Below are 15,953 nucleotides of genomic sequence, written 5' to 3'. Positions count from 1 at the left end.
AGTATATGATGATGATTTCGATGCTAATGGGCTAATTATTAATGCAACCGGGACGGGTCATCGGTGGGTGGCCTTCAGACGCTGGCTATATTCGTCAACTGTCTCGCGCAATGGGTGCATCAAAGTCGTGCGTAGAAAGGTGGTTAAATTCAAACCGCTGGAGTGACGAATTGTTGAAATGGGAACAATTATGCTGCCCCAAGCAGTCGTCGATTTGTGTTAGCCTAATGCTCGGTTCCTTTCTACTGCTGCAGATAGTAGTTGTCCTGGTCAGTATCTTCATTATACCCTCCACGTTAACCACTCAGTCGGAGCTGCTCAACAATGGCCTACTGTGGATACTGATAGTTGCGCCCGCCGGAAGTGTGCTCAGTTTGACGCGCATGATCTTCCAGCGCCAACGGTTGTGGAAGATTACCTCCGGGTTGCAGCAGTTTGACCGTACACTGGCTCGTCTCGATTTTCGAATACGCTGCACTGAGCTCAACTATTGGGTGGTCGGCTGGGGAGCTATATTCGCCGTCGGGACGTCCCTGTTTAACGCAGCCGCCATCGGTTTGGGTAGCCTAATATTTAACCATCTCAATTTGGCCGTTTTGATCGTTCTCATCAACATCATCAATCTGCCGCGTGCCACGCTCACGGTTTGGTTCATCATTTGCGAGCTGTGCGTTTGGTACCGCATGAAGTCGCTTTGCAAGTTACTGACCAATGGTCGACAGGCCGCCTCCGTGGCCACACCAAAGGACACCGCCAAGTTTCGCATCCTGTTGGCGGGCACTACGGCACTGCACCACAACTTATCGTGCGTTGTGGAGCACATAAATGGTGTGTTTGGTGTGCAGGTGGTTTTTTCTATGGTTGGATATACGGTTTTGTACATTTTTTGCGTATTCGCGTGCTACCGTGCCGCCGTCGTAAGGGGCGAAGTGGAGCGACACTTCTCAATGATGCTCATCTGCTGGACCGCCTACACGAGCAGCATAATGTTACCCGCAGTTCTGTACGGTGCTTGGTTGTGCCGAGAGGCCACACAGTTCGCCCGCGAAGCTCACGCATTCTTGCGCCAAGTCGATGACGAGGGCCTGCAGAACCAGGTTTGTGCGGGAAGAAAGTGGATCTCCGTTTATTTCTGCGACTTTCTTTTCTACTTTCAGCTGAGTGCCTTATCCCAGCAGTTACAACATCGATCGATGGCCCCCACAGTGGGTGGTCATACCCTGAATTGGCCCGTGTTTGCAACCATGATCGGGTTCATCATCACGTACGTCGTGATTTTGATTCAGTTCGATAGCAAGGCGATGGAAAGGACCACGGGACCGGAAGCTGCGGTAGTGAATTACACGGAAGGAGCACATCTTACTAATCAAACCGTTTATTAACCACCTCCTCCTTAATGGTACACCTTAACGCTGCTCACCCTCAATGTACTGAATGTTTGATACTAAAAAAAAAGGAAGTTATAAACACAGACGAAGGCTGCCGTTTATTTGTGGTGATGATAAACTAAAAAGTGCATTGTGGCCAATGCACGTCTAGATGCAGCTGCATGACGTTGTCTTTTCTTTTTGCGCCATTGGTTAAATCTGTTTCAGACCGCGCACGATACTTATCTAACCCAAGGGAATGGATGTTCGCATGAAACGTAAGCCGCTACACACGCCGCTGATCCGCCGTGCCACCTGGGTGCTAGTTATTGAACTAAAACGGGAACAAAATTGCCAAACAGGTCATCAAACAACGCTGAGGCCAACAGCAACGACAGGTCTCTGATGATGCCGCCAGGTCTGTCAATTGGTTAGCTTTCCGACGTCCAGCCCGCCAAAGGCTTGCTCCAGCGCCGCCAGCTCATCGGTGGACTTGTCGAGCTGACTTTTCCCCACTTTACTCCCGTCCGTAGCTTTGGTGTCTTTTGCCGGCACATTCGTTCGTGCCTGTATCTGCTCCATGGCCCAGTGGGCCAGCTTTTGGGCTTCCTTTCGCTTTCCGACGACCGCCTTCGAGTTCATTATGTGACCCGCGCACTGCAAGCGAAAACGCCGAAAGAAAGTGTTAGTGATTCCCAGAAACAGGGTGACCACCAAGTATGGTTCTACGCACCAAAAACAATCCGTACAATGCGCGAAGGTTGTTAACGTTGAGCTTTGCGGCCTTGCAGTAGTGTGTTTTCGCCGTCTCGATATTGTCAAGCCCTCCCTAGAAGGACGTGAGGATGTGAGCGCCACTTGGGAACAATTTGCCGAAGGATGCGCATCTCTTACCATAGTGTACCGGATGTCGGCCAACCTTTGATGAATCAGGTGACTGTGCGGGTTGTGGAGCAGCAGTTCTTCCATGCAGAATGCGGCCTTTGCGTACTCACCCTCGGCCAGATAGAGATTGCACAGCTCATGCCAGCCTTCCTGGTCGGACATGAAAATCTTCATGTAATCGCACAGCTCCTTTATAGCTTCGGCCGTGCGACCCTGCGTTTTCAGTATGGCCACCTTGCGCTTTCGGGGCGCCGCATTCGTCTCGTCTTTCCGGATGATCGTTTCCAGCTCGTCCAAAGCGTCTTCGTAGCGTCCCAGCGCTTCCAGAAGCATCGAACGGTACTTCTGGATGCGCAGACTGCCGGGAAACTCGGCCGACAGAATGCTGACGCAGTGTTCGGCCGTTTCGATGCGATTGCAGTCGAGTGCAGCGATAATGACCTGTTCCAGCACCAGGTGTCGTTCGTTGCCCAGCTTCTGCTGTTTGCTGGCCAGCACACCGTCCCACAGTTCCATCACGTCCTCGCTCTTTCGCTCATTATCGTCGCGCCACTTTCGGAACAGATTCCGAACATCTACAACAGCGAGCGGAAGTTTGCCATTATCGTTAATACTGGCTCCCCCCTCCGGATGGCATCGTCCGGGGCACGGCAACCTACCAATCCAGCTCATCTCATCGACGTTATAAGACATTGTGCGGCCAGGAAACCGATTCACATTGGTTCGAAGGCCGGTAGCGGGAAGGGCCTAATCGGATTAGATTTCTTCCCGCGGCACCCGAGGACGATGATAAATTTAGCTGCAAATTTTACTCGACCACCGACCAAGAAAGGGACATTTTTTGGAGCTGTCATTCATTAAGAAAATCATTGAAAAAAGTTGTAAATGACAGCTGAAAAACGTCAGATGGGCAGCAAAACGTGGCCCAAAATTGTTGCTATAAAACCTGTTAAATGTGTAGTATTCTAATGAATTCTAAGTATTTCTGGGCAATTCGACATATCAGTAATTTGTTTGATGCCCCGAAATCATCTCTAGAACCCCTCGCCGATAAATAGCGGTACGATTTGGGCCACAACTGATTCAGGATTTTTGGCCACTTAAACGGAAGACTTTTATGGCACGTCACCGGAGAAGCGTTTGGCGCGCGTTTTGCCCTAACAACAGTCCCGCCCGCAAGCCAAACTGCGTCTCTGGCCAGATTCCGTTGTTGCCCGCTTTCCGTTTGCACACTCTATTGTTTCTGTTCTCTTTTTATTTGTGGTTTATCCTACCCATTTCAACGATGGCAGATGAAGATCAACGTATTGCCGACATCCAACTGGAGTATCTAAACTTTCTTGACGATGAAGTAAGTGGCTCATTCTTTGCGCAAAAGATTGCCTTCTTGTGACCGCTCATTTTCCCAATAGGAAGACCAGGGTACGTACACCGCGCACGTTCGCAAGATGATCAACGACAAAAGCAAGCGGCTGGTCGTAAACATTAATGATATCCGGCGTAAGAACGCGGCACGCGCAACGGCCCTTCTGAACAGTGCCTTCGACGAGCAGCTTGCGTTTTCGCGTGCGCTCAAGGAATACGTATCGACTATCGATCCCAGCTACGCAAAGACACACGAAGACTTTCACGTCGCGTTCGAAGGCAGCTTCGGGAACAAGCATGTTACGCCCCGGTCGCTGACCTCCCGCTTTCTGGGAAGTCTCGTGTGCGTCGAAGGGATCGTCACGAAGGTGTCGCTCATCCGGCCGAAAGTGGTGAAAAGCGTGCACTACTGTGCGGCCACCAAGAAGGTTATGGAACGACGGTACACAGATCTTACCTCGTTCGAGGCGATCCCGTCGAGTGCGGTTTATCCAACGAAGGATGAGGATGGCAACGTGCTCGAAACGGAGTTTGGTCTGTCCGTGTACAAAGATCATCAGACGCTCAGCATCCAGGAGATGCCGGAAAAAGCGCCGGCCGGACAGTTGCCTCGATCGGTGGACGTGGTGTGCGACGATGATCTCGTGGACCGCTGCAAGCCAGGCGATCGGGTGCAGATCGTTGGAAACTATCGGTGTCTGCCGGGCAAGCAGGGCGGCTACACGACCGGAACGTTTCGCACCGTCATGATAGCCAACAACGTGTCGCAGCTAAGCAAGGAAAGTTCGCTGAGTGTGACCCGCGAGGAGATTAATATGTGCAAAAAGCTGGCGAAGAATAACGACATTTTTGATTTGCTGTCGAAAAGCTTGGCACCATCGATCCACGGCCATGAGTTCGAAAAGAAAGCGATCCTTTGTCTGCTGCTCGGAGGAATCGAAAAGAACCTTGCCAATGGGACGCGCCTTCGAGGTGACATCAACGTGCTGCTAATCGGTGACCCAAGTGTGGCCAAATCGCAGTTACTCCGCTACGTATTGAATACGGCACCCCGTGCGATCACTACGACCGGCCGTGGATCGAGTGGCGTCGGTTTGACGGCGGCCGTAACCACCGATCAGGAGACGGGCGAACGGCGTCTCGAGGCCGGTGCTATGGTGTTGGCCGATCGTGGCGTTGTTTGCATCGACGAGTTCGACAAGATGAGTGACATCGATCGAACGGCCATCCACGAGGTGATGGAACAGGGCCGCGTGACCATCTCGAAAGCCGGTATTCATGCATCGCTGAATGCTCGCTGCTCCGTGTTGGCTGCGGCCAATCCCGTGTACGGCAGGTATGATCAGTACAAGACGCCGATGGAGAATATCGGGCTACAGGACTCGTTGCTGTCACGTTTCGATCTGCTGTTTGTCATGCTGGACGTGATCGATAGCGATCACGATCGAATGATCTCGGATCATGTGGTACGCATGCACCGTTACCGTAACCCAAAAGAGCAGGATGGCGATGTGCTGCCGATGGGAGCCAGCGCCGTCGATATGCTATCCACGATCAATCACGACTCGCTGGAGGACAAGGAGACGCCGATGTACGAAAAGTATGACCCACTGCTGCACGGATCGTCACGCCAGCGCAGCGACCAGATCCTGTCGATGGAGTTCATGCGCAAATACATTCACATCGCCAAATGTCTGAAGCCGAAACTGACCGAGGCCGCGTGCGAAATGATCTCGAACGAGTATTCGCGGCTTCGCTCGCAGGATTTGATGGATTCCGATGTGGCGCGCACGCAGCCTGTGACGGCCCGTACCCTGGAGACGCTCATCCGTCTGTCGACGGCACACGCGAAGGCGCGAATGTCTCGCACGGTGGCCGATAAGGATGCCCAAGCGGCGATCGAGCTGATCCAGTTTGCGTACTTCAAGAAGGTGCTGGAAAAGGAGAAGAAAAAACGGCGCCGCACCGAGGAAGACGAATCGTCTAATGAAGAAGACGAGGACGCCGAGAATGGCGGCGTGGAAGTCGTCGAGAATGGAACCCAACAGGAGCCACGCCGTTCGAAGCGCACGCGCATTGAGCGACCCGTTGACGATGCGGATTCGGATCATGAGCACATACTCACATCGCCTCCGGACCGAGGCGATCTGACTCGGCGAGAAACGGTCGCGACGGTCTCGAGCGCAGGGTCAGCGGCCGCCGACACCGAGCCGATGGACGATAGCGAGGGCAGCGCGGAGGCCACCATCAGCGAAGATCGGCTGAAGCTGTTCCGGCAGGGTGTCCACCATGCGTTCAGGCAGTTCCGTGACCAGGCGGTGGCTCTGTCACGGCTAACCAAGCACATCAACGAAAACAGTGGCACCGAAGCGTTCACGAGCGGAGAAATAGCGGCCGCCATCAATCGGATGACCGAAAGCAACCAGATCATGGTCCACGACGACATGGTCTTTCTAATCTAAGCGCAATCATTTCATTTTAAGATTTTTCTGATGCTCCTTTCAATTTGAACAATAAACTTTCCACAACATACTTAGATTGGTAAATTCCGTTTACTTTAAGCTTACTGTTGCTACGCTACAAAGTTGGCTAGCGCCGCACATTCGGGTAGTAGGTTGCCTCAAATTTCGGTCTACTTTTCGTTCCGCCGGGACGCACCGCACGGGGAATGTACTTGAGTGCGTGCTCGTCCATCCGGCGCTTGTACATGTTCTCTCCCAGCTCGAACGGGCGCCGTTTCGGGTCCATGGGTCGCGTTTTGTGATCGATTTTGTAAATCTTCTCCCACTGGTACACCTCGGGCACGAGCCGGTGTCGGGGTCGATTGGACGCCACGTGTTTGTACGCCTGCTCCATGAATACGCGCCGCCGCTCGTCCACTATATCGGCCACGCGTGGTTCCCGCGGGCAAAGATATGGCTTCAGCTCGTCTGGCCGCTGCCTCGGTTGGTTCATGTAGAACATGATCAGTTGCAGCAAAACATCGTCCCGCAATCCGTTTATCTTGCCACCGTCGTCCACCGAGTCGTACAGCTGCAGTTCCGGGGTTCCCCAGCAAAGGTTGTACCGTTTGTTCACGTCTACCTGGTCCGAGTGCAGTAACGTGGTGTTCAGTTGGTAAGCGTAGAATGACCACTGTTTTCCGTTCGTTATAACCGTCTGCGTGGTGAGCGGGTAGGTCAGGTCGTGGAACACCGAGAACCCCTGGTAACAGGCCTGCGCCAGAAGCCACGCAAAGCTCGACAGAATGCCTTGCGCGTGCAGGGTGTCCTCTAAGTCGTTGAGCGCACAAATACGGTGCCGGTCGATCGTGTGACTTCGCCGCTGGAACGACAGCAAACCGAACTCGTGCTGATCGCCTGGCCAAAAGCCCGGCACCGTCGTCGCATGGCGAAACTCCGTCATGTAGCCCAATGCAAGCGGATCGTACCGAAAATCGGGAACCTCCACGTTGTCCTGCGTGATGTCGAGCGTGTCCAGCACCGTGTCGGGTACCAGCGGATCAAGCAAGTGTTTGTGTCTCAATGCCAGGTACGGCTTGCCTATGTACTGCATGTTACGATCGTAGGGATCGTTGGCGTATGGTTTTTGCCATTCCTGGCCTTCCTTTATCTTGCGCACCAACTTCGGCGGGTAAATGCCACCCAGGAACCAGAATGCTTCGTGCCGAGGATCGAAATCGGTTTCGGTTTCGCTCAGATGCGGGCACTTGGCGGCCACCGCATTCGTGAGCGTTCGGTTCAGCTGCGCTAGCAGTGCCCGGACAAGGGCTTCCTCTTTCTCCTGCGGACTAACGTTGGTAGTTCCAAAATGCCTGCCAAAAAGAGGAACGGGATATTAGTGGACGGTCCGGTGGCGGCGACTCTGGCGCCTTACGTGTAGTTAGACAGCTCAAATGCGATCGTGTCCTCAAGCTCGCCTCGAATGGATTCGAGAACCTGGGTCGCTTCCTCCTTCAGCGGATCGTAGCACGCGGGCAGACCCTGCTGGAAGCACGTCCTGGTTGCGTACTGCACGAAGGGTTTAATGTTGTACGGGTATCGTTCGTCGGTCAGTATGTTGGCCTTGTAGCCGTAGTACTTTGGCATGTTGATTTCGAACAGCTTCTCTTCGACGGAACTCAACCGCTCGACCCGCTGGTGCCATGATCCTCGTTCACGCGTTTTTTTCGCCTTAAACGATGGATCCTGAATGGCTGGGTACTCCGGTTGGGCCGTGTATTCATGGTCTTGGCTCGGCAATGGTCTCGTCGACAGGGCCCGCGGTGGTCCTCGCCGGCGCAGGTTTAACAAACCACGACGAAAATTATGCGAAAGCATTTTTAGACCGCGAAGCAACTTTTGTTATGAAAGCATCGAAATTTGACATTTCCCGTCCGCCGTTGGCATGGTTGCCAACTTTTACAAAAATTCTTTCAAAAACTTTTACAAATTTTTGATTTCTTCTTGTTTGTTTTCTCTTCGTTTTGGAAATGCAAAGTTTTGGATAAAAAATGCTAAATTTGAAGCAAAATTGCAAAGTTTTGGATGAAAAATGCTAAATTTCAAAATTGCAAAGTTTTGGATGAAAAATGCTAAATTTCCAAGATTTTGATAAAATATGCATATTTTATGTATAAATATGAATATGAATTTTACTTATTTTATTATTGAATTGTTTCGCGTATTTCGAGAATGTTTACACGCTTATATCCGCGGCTTGTGAATGTGCGTAATGTAATGTAGCATAAGTATAGTTCTATATGTAAATATGTGCTATGTAAATACTAAATAAAGGGCGATGATGCATCGCGCTCCTGCCCCTGGTGCGGGGGAGAAACATAATGGTTCCCGCATCGGGAAAATATATATAAAAAAAAAAAAAAATGGTGTGAAATGAGCTGTCAAACGACAGCTAAACCCGCGTGCCGCCGAAGTCGACTTTACGTCGCAGAATTTTACGCACTCTCCCAGTAAATCCTGAAACGAGGAGCAAAACCAACCATAAAACGCAACCACGATCTGCGAACACCGTAACGAAAGGAGGCTTTGTGTTCCCGCGGGACGTGTGGCACGGTCTGTATTTTTTGCGAGCAAAAACCTCCATCGAGTCACCATCGCGAGCGCGGCACAATCGCGGTGAAACAATCGCGGTCGTCTTTGGTGTGTCGTGTCTGGTCGCCTGCGAGTTTGTGTGTGTGTATGTGCGCGTGCTTGGCCGTGCTACGGAACAGAAATCCGCGCTAAAACCCCCGCGCGGAACACAATGAGTGTGGACACGTTCGACGTAAACTCCGCTTCGCAATCGTTGACCTTCGTCGATTCGGAGGATAACTTTTTCCTTGGCGCCGAATCGCAGCCGTCTGAGTTTGACTTTCGCGACTTCTCGATCCCGTCGCAAAGTCAAACGCAGGGATCGCAGCTCGATCTTCTGAGCTCCGGCAGTCAGGTAGGTCAGCCAGTGGCCAGCCCCGCCTACTAGGATGATCGGGCTACGAATCGCCTTTTGCTTTCTCTCTCTTTCTCCGGGAAGGTCAATGGATTCGGGCGTCGTATTAGCGTCGATCCGTCGAAGTTGGCCGGCATCACATCGGCGATCGGGGAGCTGCAGTTCGAGGAAGAGGAAGACGAGCTGGAACCGCTCGAGGACCACAAACAGCTGCCGCCGCATGCCTGCCGTTACTGTGGCATCCACGAGCCGAGCACCGTGGTGATGTGCAACATTTGCAAAAAGTGGTTCTGCAATGGCCGCGGAAGCACTTCCGGTTCGCACATCGTCAATCATCTGGTGCGTGCGAAGCACCGCGAGGTTACGCTGCACGCCGATGGCCCGCTGGGGGAAACGGTGCTCGAGTGTTACTCGTGCGCCACCAAGAACGTGTTTTTGCTCGGGTTCATTCCGGCCAGAAGCGACTCGGTGGTGGTGTTGCTGTGCAGGTTCGTATGACAGCGGTCCACGGCGAGGGACACTAACCGACTTTGTCTCAATCGTCTTCGTGCAGACAACCGTGTGCGGCGCAAAACTCGATCAAGGACATGGACTGGGACCAGGAACAGTGGAAGCCGCTGATCGCGGATCGTAGCTTTCTGTTCTGGCTGGTGAAGGTTCCGTCCGATCAGGATCAGCTGCGCGCTCGGAAGGTATCGGCCGTGCAGATCAACAAGCTGGAGGAGCTGTGGAAGGAGAACGTTGACGCTACTTTCCAGGATCTGGAGAAACCCGGCATCGACAAGGAACCGCAGCAGGTTCAGCTTCGGTACGTGGACGGTTACCAGTACCAGAACACGTTCGGTCCGCTCGTGAAGCTCGAAGCGGACTACGACGAGAAGCTGAAGGAAAGCCAAACGCAGGAGAACATCGAGATCCGGTGGGACACGGGGCTGAACAAGAAGACGATCGCGTACTTTACGCTGGCCAAGAACGACGGGGACATGAAGCTGATGCACGGGGACGAACTGAAGCTTCGGTACGTCGGGGAGCTGCACAAGCCGTGGAGCTGCATCGGGCACGTCATCAAGGTGCCGGACAACTACGGCGACGACGTGGGGCTGGAACTGAAGCACAACCACCAGGCGCCGGTCGAGTGTACGATGAACTTCGCGGTGGACTTTATCTGGAAAGGCACGTCCTTCGAGCGGATGCAGCAAGCGCTGCGCAAGTTTGCGATGGACGCCAAGAGCGTCTCGAACTACATCTACTCGCGGCTCCTGGGGAACGTGCGGGCCGATGGCAACGACGAGGTGCTGTTCCGGATGAACCTTCCGAAGCACTTCAGTGCACCGAACCTGCCGGATCTGAACCGATCGCAGGTTTACGCCGTGCGCCATGCACTGCAGCGACCCCTAAGCCTGATCCAGGGCCCACCGGGAACGGGCAAAACGGTCACCTCGGCCACGATCGTGTACCAGTTGGCGCGGCTCAACAGTGGTCCGATCTTGGTGTGCGCTCCGAGCAACACGGCGGTCGATCAGCTGACGGAGAAGATTCATCGCACCAACCTGAAGGTGGTGCGTGTTTGTGCCCGTTCCCGCGAGGCCATCGACTCGCCGGTCAGCTACCTGGCGCTGCACAATCAGATCCGCAATATGGCCCAGAACTCGGAGCTGAAGAAGCTGCAGCAACTGAAGGACGAAACGGGCGAACTGAGTCTGTCGGATGAGCGCCGTTATCGATCGCTGAAGAAGCAAGCCGAACGGGAACTGCTGGAAGCGGCCGACGTGATCTGCTGTACGTGCGTCGGGGCCGGTGACTTGCGGCTGCAGCGGCTCAAGTTTAACTCCATTCTGATCGATGAATCGATGCAATCGACGGAACCGGAGTGTATGGTTCCGGTGGTGCTGGGTGCCAAGCAGCTCATCCTGGTCGGTGACCACTGCCAGCTGGGGCCGGTGGTGATGTGCAAGAAGGCGGCCAAGGCTGGGCTGTCGCAGAGTCTGTTCGAGCGCTTGGTGGCGCTCGGCATCCGGCCGTTCCGGCTGGAGGTACAGTACCGGATGCACCCGGAGCTGTCGCAGTTCCCGTCGAACTTTTTCTACGAGGGCAGCCTCCAGAATGGGGTGTGCGCGGACGAGCGCAAACTGAAGGTGGACTTTCCGTGGCCATCGTCGGATTGTCCCATGTTTTTCTTGGTCACCCAGGGCCAAGAGGAGATTGCCGGTTCGGGCACTTCGTATCTGAACCGTACGGAGGCGTCGAATGTGGAAAAAATCACGACCCGCTTTCTGAAGGCGGGCATTAAGCCGGAACAGATCGGCATCATTACGCCGTACGAGGGGCAGCGGGCCTATCTGGTGCAGTACATGCAGTACCAGGGTTCGCTGCACTCGAAGCTGTACCAGGAGATCGAGATCGCGAGCGTCGATGCGTTCCAGGGCCGCGAGAAGGACCTCATCATTATGTCGTGCGTGCGGGCCAACGAGCACCAGGGCATCGGGTTTCTGAACGATCCGCGGCGCCTGAACGTGGCGCTGACGCGCGCCAAGTACGGCATCATCATCGTCGGCAACCCGAAGGTGCTGTCGAAGCAGGAACTGTGGAACCATCTGTTGAACTTTTACAAGGACAAAAAGGTGCTGGTCGAGGGCTCGCTGAACAACCTGAAGGAATCGTTGATTCAGTTTACGAAGCCCAAAAAGATCGTCAACACGCTCAATCCGGGTTCGCACTTCATGAACAACGTCATGTACGACGCCAAGGAGGTACTGGGTGGTGGATACTTTGACCGCAACCCGCCTGCCGGCGGCTTTGGCGGCGCTAATCCGCTCACCGCCACCGGCTACGGGCATTCGTATCTTACTCAGACCGGTGGCGCTGGTGGCATGGACTTGGGAATGGCGGGACCGAGTGGCACGAGCAACTCGGCAATGCCCCTGGACACGTTCATGCGCAAGATGCACGATCCGATCGGGTACATCTCGCCGCATCGCGCACACCAAGCGGTCAGCAACATGCCGGTGCCGGTCGGAATGTTTATCAACATGTCCAACATTCCGCCACGGTACTACCAGCAGCAGCAGGCCATTCAGGCGGCCAAACAGATCCGCCGTCCGTCCGGTGTCAGTCCCGGGGCCGTGGGGTCCGCCAGTGGTTCCACCGCGGCCCCCGGTCCTTCGTCGACCGGTAAACCCGCAAACCGTCCCCGTCCGATTGGGCCCCCGTCGGGTGGCCAGCAGTCGAAGGGCGGCGGCAGCGGCGGCGGCTCATCACTGACGCAGGGCATGTCGCAGCAGGGTATGTCGCAGCCGGGCTTCACGCTGTCCCAGCAGGCCGAGTTCTCGCAGGACTACATGGGCGAGTACCAGTCGCAGATGGACAACATCCTGTCACAGGAGTCCCACTACAACAGCCAGTCCGGGCCGGGCGATCGGCTGGTGTTCGAGCTCGGGCCGTCCAGCTCGCAGTTCTCGCAGCCCTACTGATAACCGGAGCCGACGCGGTGAGGCAAGGCAAGCTGTAAACGCGATGCGGATCGATGCGATGCTATCATCAAGACACAATCAAACACAGCATACACTTACTGACAGGTTGGGGGACATCCAGAGGGAGACGGCAAACGAGAGAGAGAGCGATCGACCGAGCGTTTGTCTGTCTCTCTCTGTGTTTGAGAGGGCCCAGGGCCCCCTAACCCGCCGACTGTTGTTGTGGCGGTAAGGAAGCGGACGACGGTCCCTGTCCCCCCTGAACGCACCGCGATCTCTCTCGTACGCTTGCGGGAGCCCTGACAATGGCAAAGGCCGCAAACTCGGGGCCATCGTCGGACTTTTGTTGCCGTGCTGCTGCTAGAGGGCCCCCGGACCTCAACCGGAGTCAAGCGCCAGTGTGGGAAGGTTCTTCCGCACCTTCCTTCGCCCGCAAATTGACGAGGCCAGCCTGCGCGCGGCCAGTTACGGGGAGCACACCTGCCTGCAGTAGCAGTAGTAGTCGGGTGTCTGTCGTCGGTGAGAAGAACAACATTTCACATTTCATCGGTTTTTCGGTACTTCTTTCGGTTCGGTAAGGCACGGAGGACGAGTTTCGTTGACTTTTCGAGTTTCGTTTCATTGCGATCAACGCGCTTAAGTGCAGAAGAGGAGGAGACACATGTAACATTAGTCAGTTAGTGAAGAGGCCAGCGTGCCCGCAACAGAGCGCAACCCGTTTTTGTGTCCGAGGGACAACGCAGCAGAGCAGACCAAGCCAGCGCCATGTGGCCGGCACATTCATTGTCTTGATTTACTTTCAATAAAGAAAACGCATCTCTATTTTCACACCCTCCTCACGTCTTCTTCTGTGGCTTCATATCGGTTACCATGGTAACGTCGTTCGTCAGGGTTCAAGCGTTAGCCTTCTTAGCCTACGAACATGTACTTTTGTCAGGAAATTTTCCGATCGTGCGTCTTGCGGTGAGTGTTCCGGTTGGCCGCATTGCTGAACTTCCGGTTGCACACATCGCAGGCGTAGTTCTTCTCGCCCGTGTGGATGTAGTTGTGTGTTTTCAGTTGATAACTGGTGGCGAAAGCTGCGAAAACAAAAAACGGGGAATTCAGAAGAACCCATTAGGCGGCGGCCCCGGCCTGACTGACCTTTCTCGCACACGGTACAAGCGAACGGTTTCTCGCCCGTGTGGGACCGCATGTGGACGGTCAGGTGGACGTGCAGCATGAACCGTTTGCCACAGACGACGCAATCGAACGGCCGCTCTTTGGTGTGCGTTCGCATGTGAACCACCAGATCACAGTTGGCGGCGCACACCATGCTGCAGACGGAACAGGGGAACTTTTTCTCCTTCTTCTCGCCCGTGTGCTGCCGCATGTGGCCCTGTGGGTTTGGTAGGGAAATGTAGTTGGGGCTTTCGCATTCGCACCCGTCCTCTACGTGGTACCTACGGTCAGTTCGCTTTGGCTGGGGTAAGCCTTGTCGCAGTGCCTGCACTGGTACGGCCGTTCGCCGGAGTGCGTGCGTATGTGGACGATAAGGTTACCGTTCTGGTTGAACCGCTTCTGACAGTGGGGACACTCGAACGGTTTCTCGTTCGTGTGGATGCGCGAGTGTGCCTTCAGCTGCCAGGACAGTTTGAAGCCCTTCTGGCACACGGCGCAAACGTGCGGTCGCGGTTCCCCGTGCACCTTCAGGTGCGTCGTTAGGCTGCTCCGAGTCGCGAACCGCTTATCGCACAACTCACACGCGTATGGCCGCACCCCGGAGTGGCTCCGCATGTGCAGGTTGAGCATCGGCTTGTCGTAGAAGCGCGCGTCGCACACCTTACAGCCGTGCGCCTTTTCGCCCGTGTGCCGCAGAAGGTGCTGGCTGAGTAACGACTTTTCGGCAAACTTCCGCGGACAGCTGCTGCATTCGAACCGTTTCTAGAACGTTACGAAAAAAAGGATGGTCATAAATTCTTGCGGCAGTAAGCTGCCTGTTGCCCACCTCGGAGTGCTTTCTTCGCACGTGCTTCCGGTAGAGCCGGCGCTCGGTGAATTGCATGTCGCACAGTTTGCAGTACCGCGTGTCCTCGTTGGGCTCCGTCTTGCCACTGTCCGCCGCGGATCTAGGTTCTTCCGCTTCCATCGACGCGTTGATCAGATTGTTAAGATGCTCCTGTTCCAACTGTTCCTGTGCGGTTCCGGGGTGTACTGTCACACGCGGCGGTGCGCCACTGGCCGACACTGACGATGCCAGTTGGTGTTCCATTATTTGAATGTACTCCTCCGTGAGGGCGTCTTTCAAGTAGTTTACGTGGATCATTTCGTCATCCTCATTATCATCGACAATTTCGGCTTCTTTCGACATGGCATTGCAGCTACTGCCGATGAACTCGGACAGTTCGCGCTTGAGGTTGCGCAGGATGATGGATTCTTTTAAATCAACTTCCGTTGCTACGCCACCAGTTACGTGTTGTATCATCTCAGCTGGCGGCGATTGAGCTGGTTCGTTCAGTAGTTCACTGGGATTAACGGTGACGGCATATTCCTCCTCCGGCTCTTTTGCCACGGTCGGCGGTGTAATGATGGCTACCGGCTTCGGGACCGCTGGCAACGGATGTGGTTCAGGAACACCGCCGACGGCCGATTCTTCGCGTTGCTCCGGCAAGGCGGCAGCGTGAGTGTTCATCAGCTGAAAACGAAACTCTTCGATCGGGACAACGACCGCCGAGGTTTCGGTGTTGCCATTGGAATCGGTCAGGACAACGTTCAGCACCTCGTACTTGGTTTCACTGTCCTGTTTGATGACGACGGATTTTTCAATCAGTGAGCGTATCGTGGCGTCCGACTGTTCGCTCATTTGGCGGAAATTGCAGCACCGCTCCATCTCCGTGCAGCAATCGAGACAGATGTGACACGGCAGTCCATCGGATTCGGTAATCTGGAATGCAGAACTCGAACTCGAAAGCTTGCTACCACACGAAAGGTCATATACTATGCGATCCATACCGAAACACCCGAGCAGCTCATGATGGTCTCGGCAAGACAGTACTCAAAAAGGTCTTTCAGCTGGTCTTTCTCCTTTTCCACCAGACATGTTCGACAGATTCGGTCCAGGTAAATGATTTCCGGATCGCGGACCGATGGCATATCTTCCGCCATCACGCTTTATTGTAGCAAATATCCTTTTTAACTAAGGATGATAAGATTAGAATTATTACCAGTGAAGAACTCGCGTTGGTACAATTTCATATTAACTATGAAAACCAAATATTTACATTTGCGTGTTGTCAAAGGTTTCGTTAAGTGGCCGTGCAAAATTGAACTCACACAAACTTGACGAAAAGAGAAGAATTAATTTGAAAAGAGCGTCGGCTCACTCACAAGCGCGCGAACTTGGCCCCCAAAAGATGTCAAAAATCGACCGATTGTCAAAAGGCAGAATCCATTGAAGCCA

The 15,953-nt window shown here is 54.2% G+C and overlaps 6 protein-coding genes across 6 annotated transcripts; 3 read left to right on the top strand and 3 right to left on the bottom strand.

Annotated features, from left to right (window-relative positions):
• The first annotated feature begins 110 nt into the window (after positions 1-110).
• LOC128274418 (uncharacterized) lies at positions 111-1,382 on the top strand. Its single transcript, XM_053012614.1, has 2 exons — positions 111-1,097; positions 1,158-1,382. Exons 1-2 carry the CDS (start codon positions 111-113, stop codon positions 1,380-1,382), a joined length of 1,212 nt encoding a protein of 403 aa, XP_052868574.1.
• On the bottom strand, positions 1,378-3,077 carry LOC128271499 (ER membrane protein complex subunit 2-like). The gene is made up of 4 exons (XM_053009061.1): positions 2,912-3,077; positions 2,262-2,827; positions 2,101-2,196; positions 1,378-2,024 (listed from the first exon to the last, which is right to left on the bottom strand). The coding sequence occupies exons 1-4, from the start codon at positions 2,943-2,945 to the stop codon at positions 1,791-1,793; spliced, it is 930 nt and encodes a 309-aa protein (XP_052865021.1). The 5' UTR covers positions 2,946-3,077; the 3' UTR covers positions 1,378-1,790.
• A 413-nt stretch (positions 3,078-3,490) lies between these two features.
• Positions 3,491-6,107, top strand: LOC128273398 (DNA replication licensing factor Mcm3). The gene is made up of 2 exons (XM_053011345.1): positions 3,491-3,603; positions 3,665-6,107. Exons 1-2 carry the CDS (start codon positions 3,538-3,540, stop codon positions 6,077-6,079), a joined length of 2,481 nt encoding a protein of 826 aa, XP_052867305.1. The 5' UTR covers positions 3,491-3,537; the 3' UTR covers positions 6,080-6,107.
• A 79-nt stretch (positions 6,108-6,186) lies between these two features.
• Positions 6,187-7,936, bottom strand: LOC128272900 (39S ribosomal protein S30, mitochondrial). The gene is made up of 2 exons (XM_053010785.1): positions 7,494-7,936; positions 6,187-7,431 (listed from the first exon to the last, which is right to left on the bottom strand). The coding sequence occupies exons 1-2, from the start codon at positions 7,934-7,936 to the stop codon at positions 6,207-6,209; spliced, it is 1,668 nt and encodes a 555-aa protein (XP_052866745.1). The 3' UTR covers positions 6,187-6,206.
• An 869-nt stretch (positions 7,937-8,805) lies between these two features.
• Positions 8,806-13,342, top strand: LOC128275476 (regulator of nonsense transcripts 1 homolog). Its single transcript, XM_053013988.1, has 3 exons — positions 8,806-9,044; positions 9,171-9,532; positions 9,598-13,342. The coding sequence occupies exons 1-3, from the start codon at positions 8,862-8,864 to the stop codon at positions 12,512-12,514; spliced, it is 3,462 nt and encodes a 1,153-aa protein (XP_052869948.1). The 5' UTR covers positions 8,806-8,861; the 3' UTR covers positions 12,515-13,342.
• Positions 13,161-15,658, bottom strand: LOC128274392 (zinc finger protein 846-like). The gene is made up of 5 exons (XM_053012587.1): positions 15,506-15,658; positions 14,502-15,437; positions 13,961-14,437; positions 13,658-13,892; positions 13,161-13,593 (listed from the first exon to the last, which is right to left on the bottom strand). The coding sequence occupies exons 1-5, from the start codon at positions 15,656-15,658 to the stop codon at positions 13,448-13,450; spliced, it is 1,947 nt and encodes a 648-aa protein (XP_052868547.1). The 3' UTR covers positions 13,161-13,447.
• Positions 15,659-15,953: the final 295 nt, after the last annotated feature.

Source organism: Anopheles cruzii, chromosome 3, assembly GCF_943734635.1.
Source record: "Anopheles cruzii chromosome 3, idAnoCruzAS_RS32_06, whole genome shotgun sequence".
NCBI lineage: Eukaryota > Metazoa > Arthropoda > Insecta > Diptera > Culicidae > Anopheles > Anopheles cruzii.
The sequence above is the reverse complement of the archived record's forward strand: the minus strand, read 5'-3'. Positions and strand labels throughout refer to the sequence as shown.

Bases quoted from the DNA above. Each gene is read 5' to 3' on its own strand.
- LOC128271499 (XM_053009061.1), bottom strand. From the start codon at position 2,945: ATGTCTTATAACGTCGATGAGATGAGCTGGATTG. The intron at 2,197-2,261 runs GTAAGAGATGCG...ACGTCCTTCTAG, and splicing joins CCGACATCCGGTACACTATG to GGAGGGCTTGACAATATCGA. The intron at 2,025-2,100 runs GTGCGTAGAACC...TTTCGCTTGCAG, and splicing joins CATTGTACGGATTGTTTTTG to TGCGCGGGTCACATAATGAA.
- LOC128274418 (XM_053012614.1), top strand. From the start codon at position 111: ATGGGTGCATCAAAGTCGTGCGTAGAAAGGTGGTTAAATTCAAACCGC. The intron at 1,098-1,157 runs GTTTGTGCGGGA...TTCTACTTTCAG, and splicing joins ACGAGGGCCTGCAGAACCAG to CTGAGTGCCTTATCCCAGCA.
- LOC128273398 (XM_053011345.1), top strand. From the start codon at position 3,538: ATGGCAGATGAAGATCAACGTATTGCCGACATCCAACTGGAGTATCTA. The intron at 3,604-3,664 runs GTAAGTGGCTCA...TTTTCCCAATAG, and splicing joins TAAACTTTCTTGACGATGAA to GAAGACCAGGGTACGTACAC.
- LOC128272900 (XM_053010785.1), bottom strand. From the start codon at position 7,936: ATGCTTTCGCATAATTTTCGTCGTGGTTTGTTAAACCTGCGCCGGCGA. The intron at 7,432-7,493 runs GTAAGGCGCCAG...TCTTTTTGGCAG, and splicing joins TTTGAGCTGTCTAACTACAC to GCATTTTGGAACTACCAACG.
- LOC128275476 (XM_053013988.1), top strand. From the start codon at position 8,862: ATGAGTGTGGACACGTTCGACGTAAACTCCGCTTCGCAATCGTTGACC. The intron at 9,045-9,170 runs GTAGGTCAGCCA...GATCCGTCGAAG, and splicing joins TTCTGAGCTCCGGCAGTCAG to TTGGCCGGCATCACATCGGC. The intron at 9,533-9,597 runs GTTCGTATGACA...GTCTTCGTGCAG, and splicing joins GTGGTGGTGTTGCTGTGCAG to ACAACCGTGTGCGGCGCAAA.
- LOC128274392 (XM_053012587.1), bottom strand. From the start codon at position 15,658: ATGGCGGAAGATATGCCATCGGTCCGCGATCCGGAAATCATTTACCTG. The intron at 15,438-15,505 runs GTATGGATCGCA...TCTGCATTCCAG, and splicing joins TGAGCTGCTCGGGTGTTTCG to ATTACCGAATCCGATGGACT. The intron at 13,594-13,657 runs GTCAGTCAGGCC...TTGTTTTCGCAG, and splicing joins TTGTACCGTGTGCGAGAAAG to CTTTCGCCACCAGTTATCAA.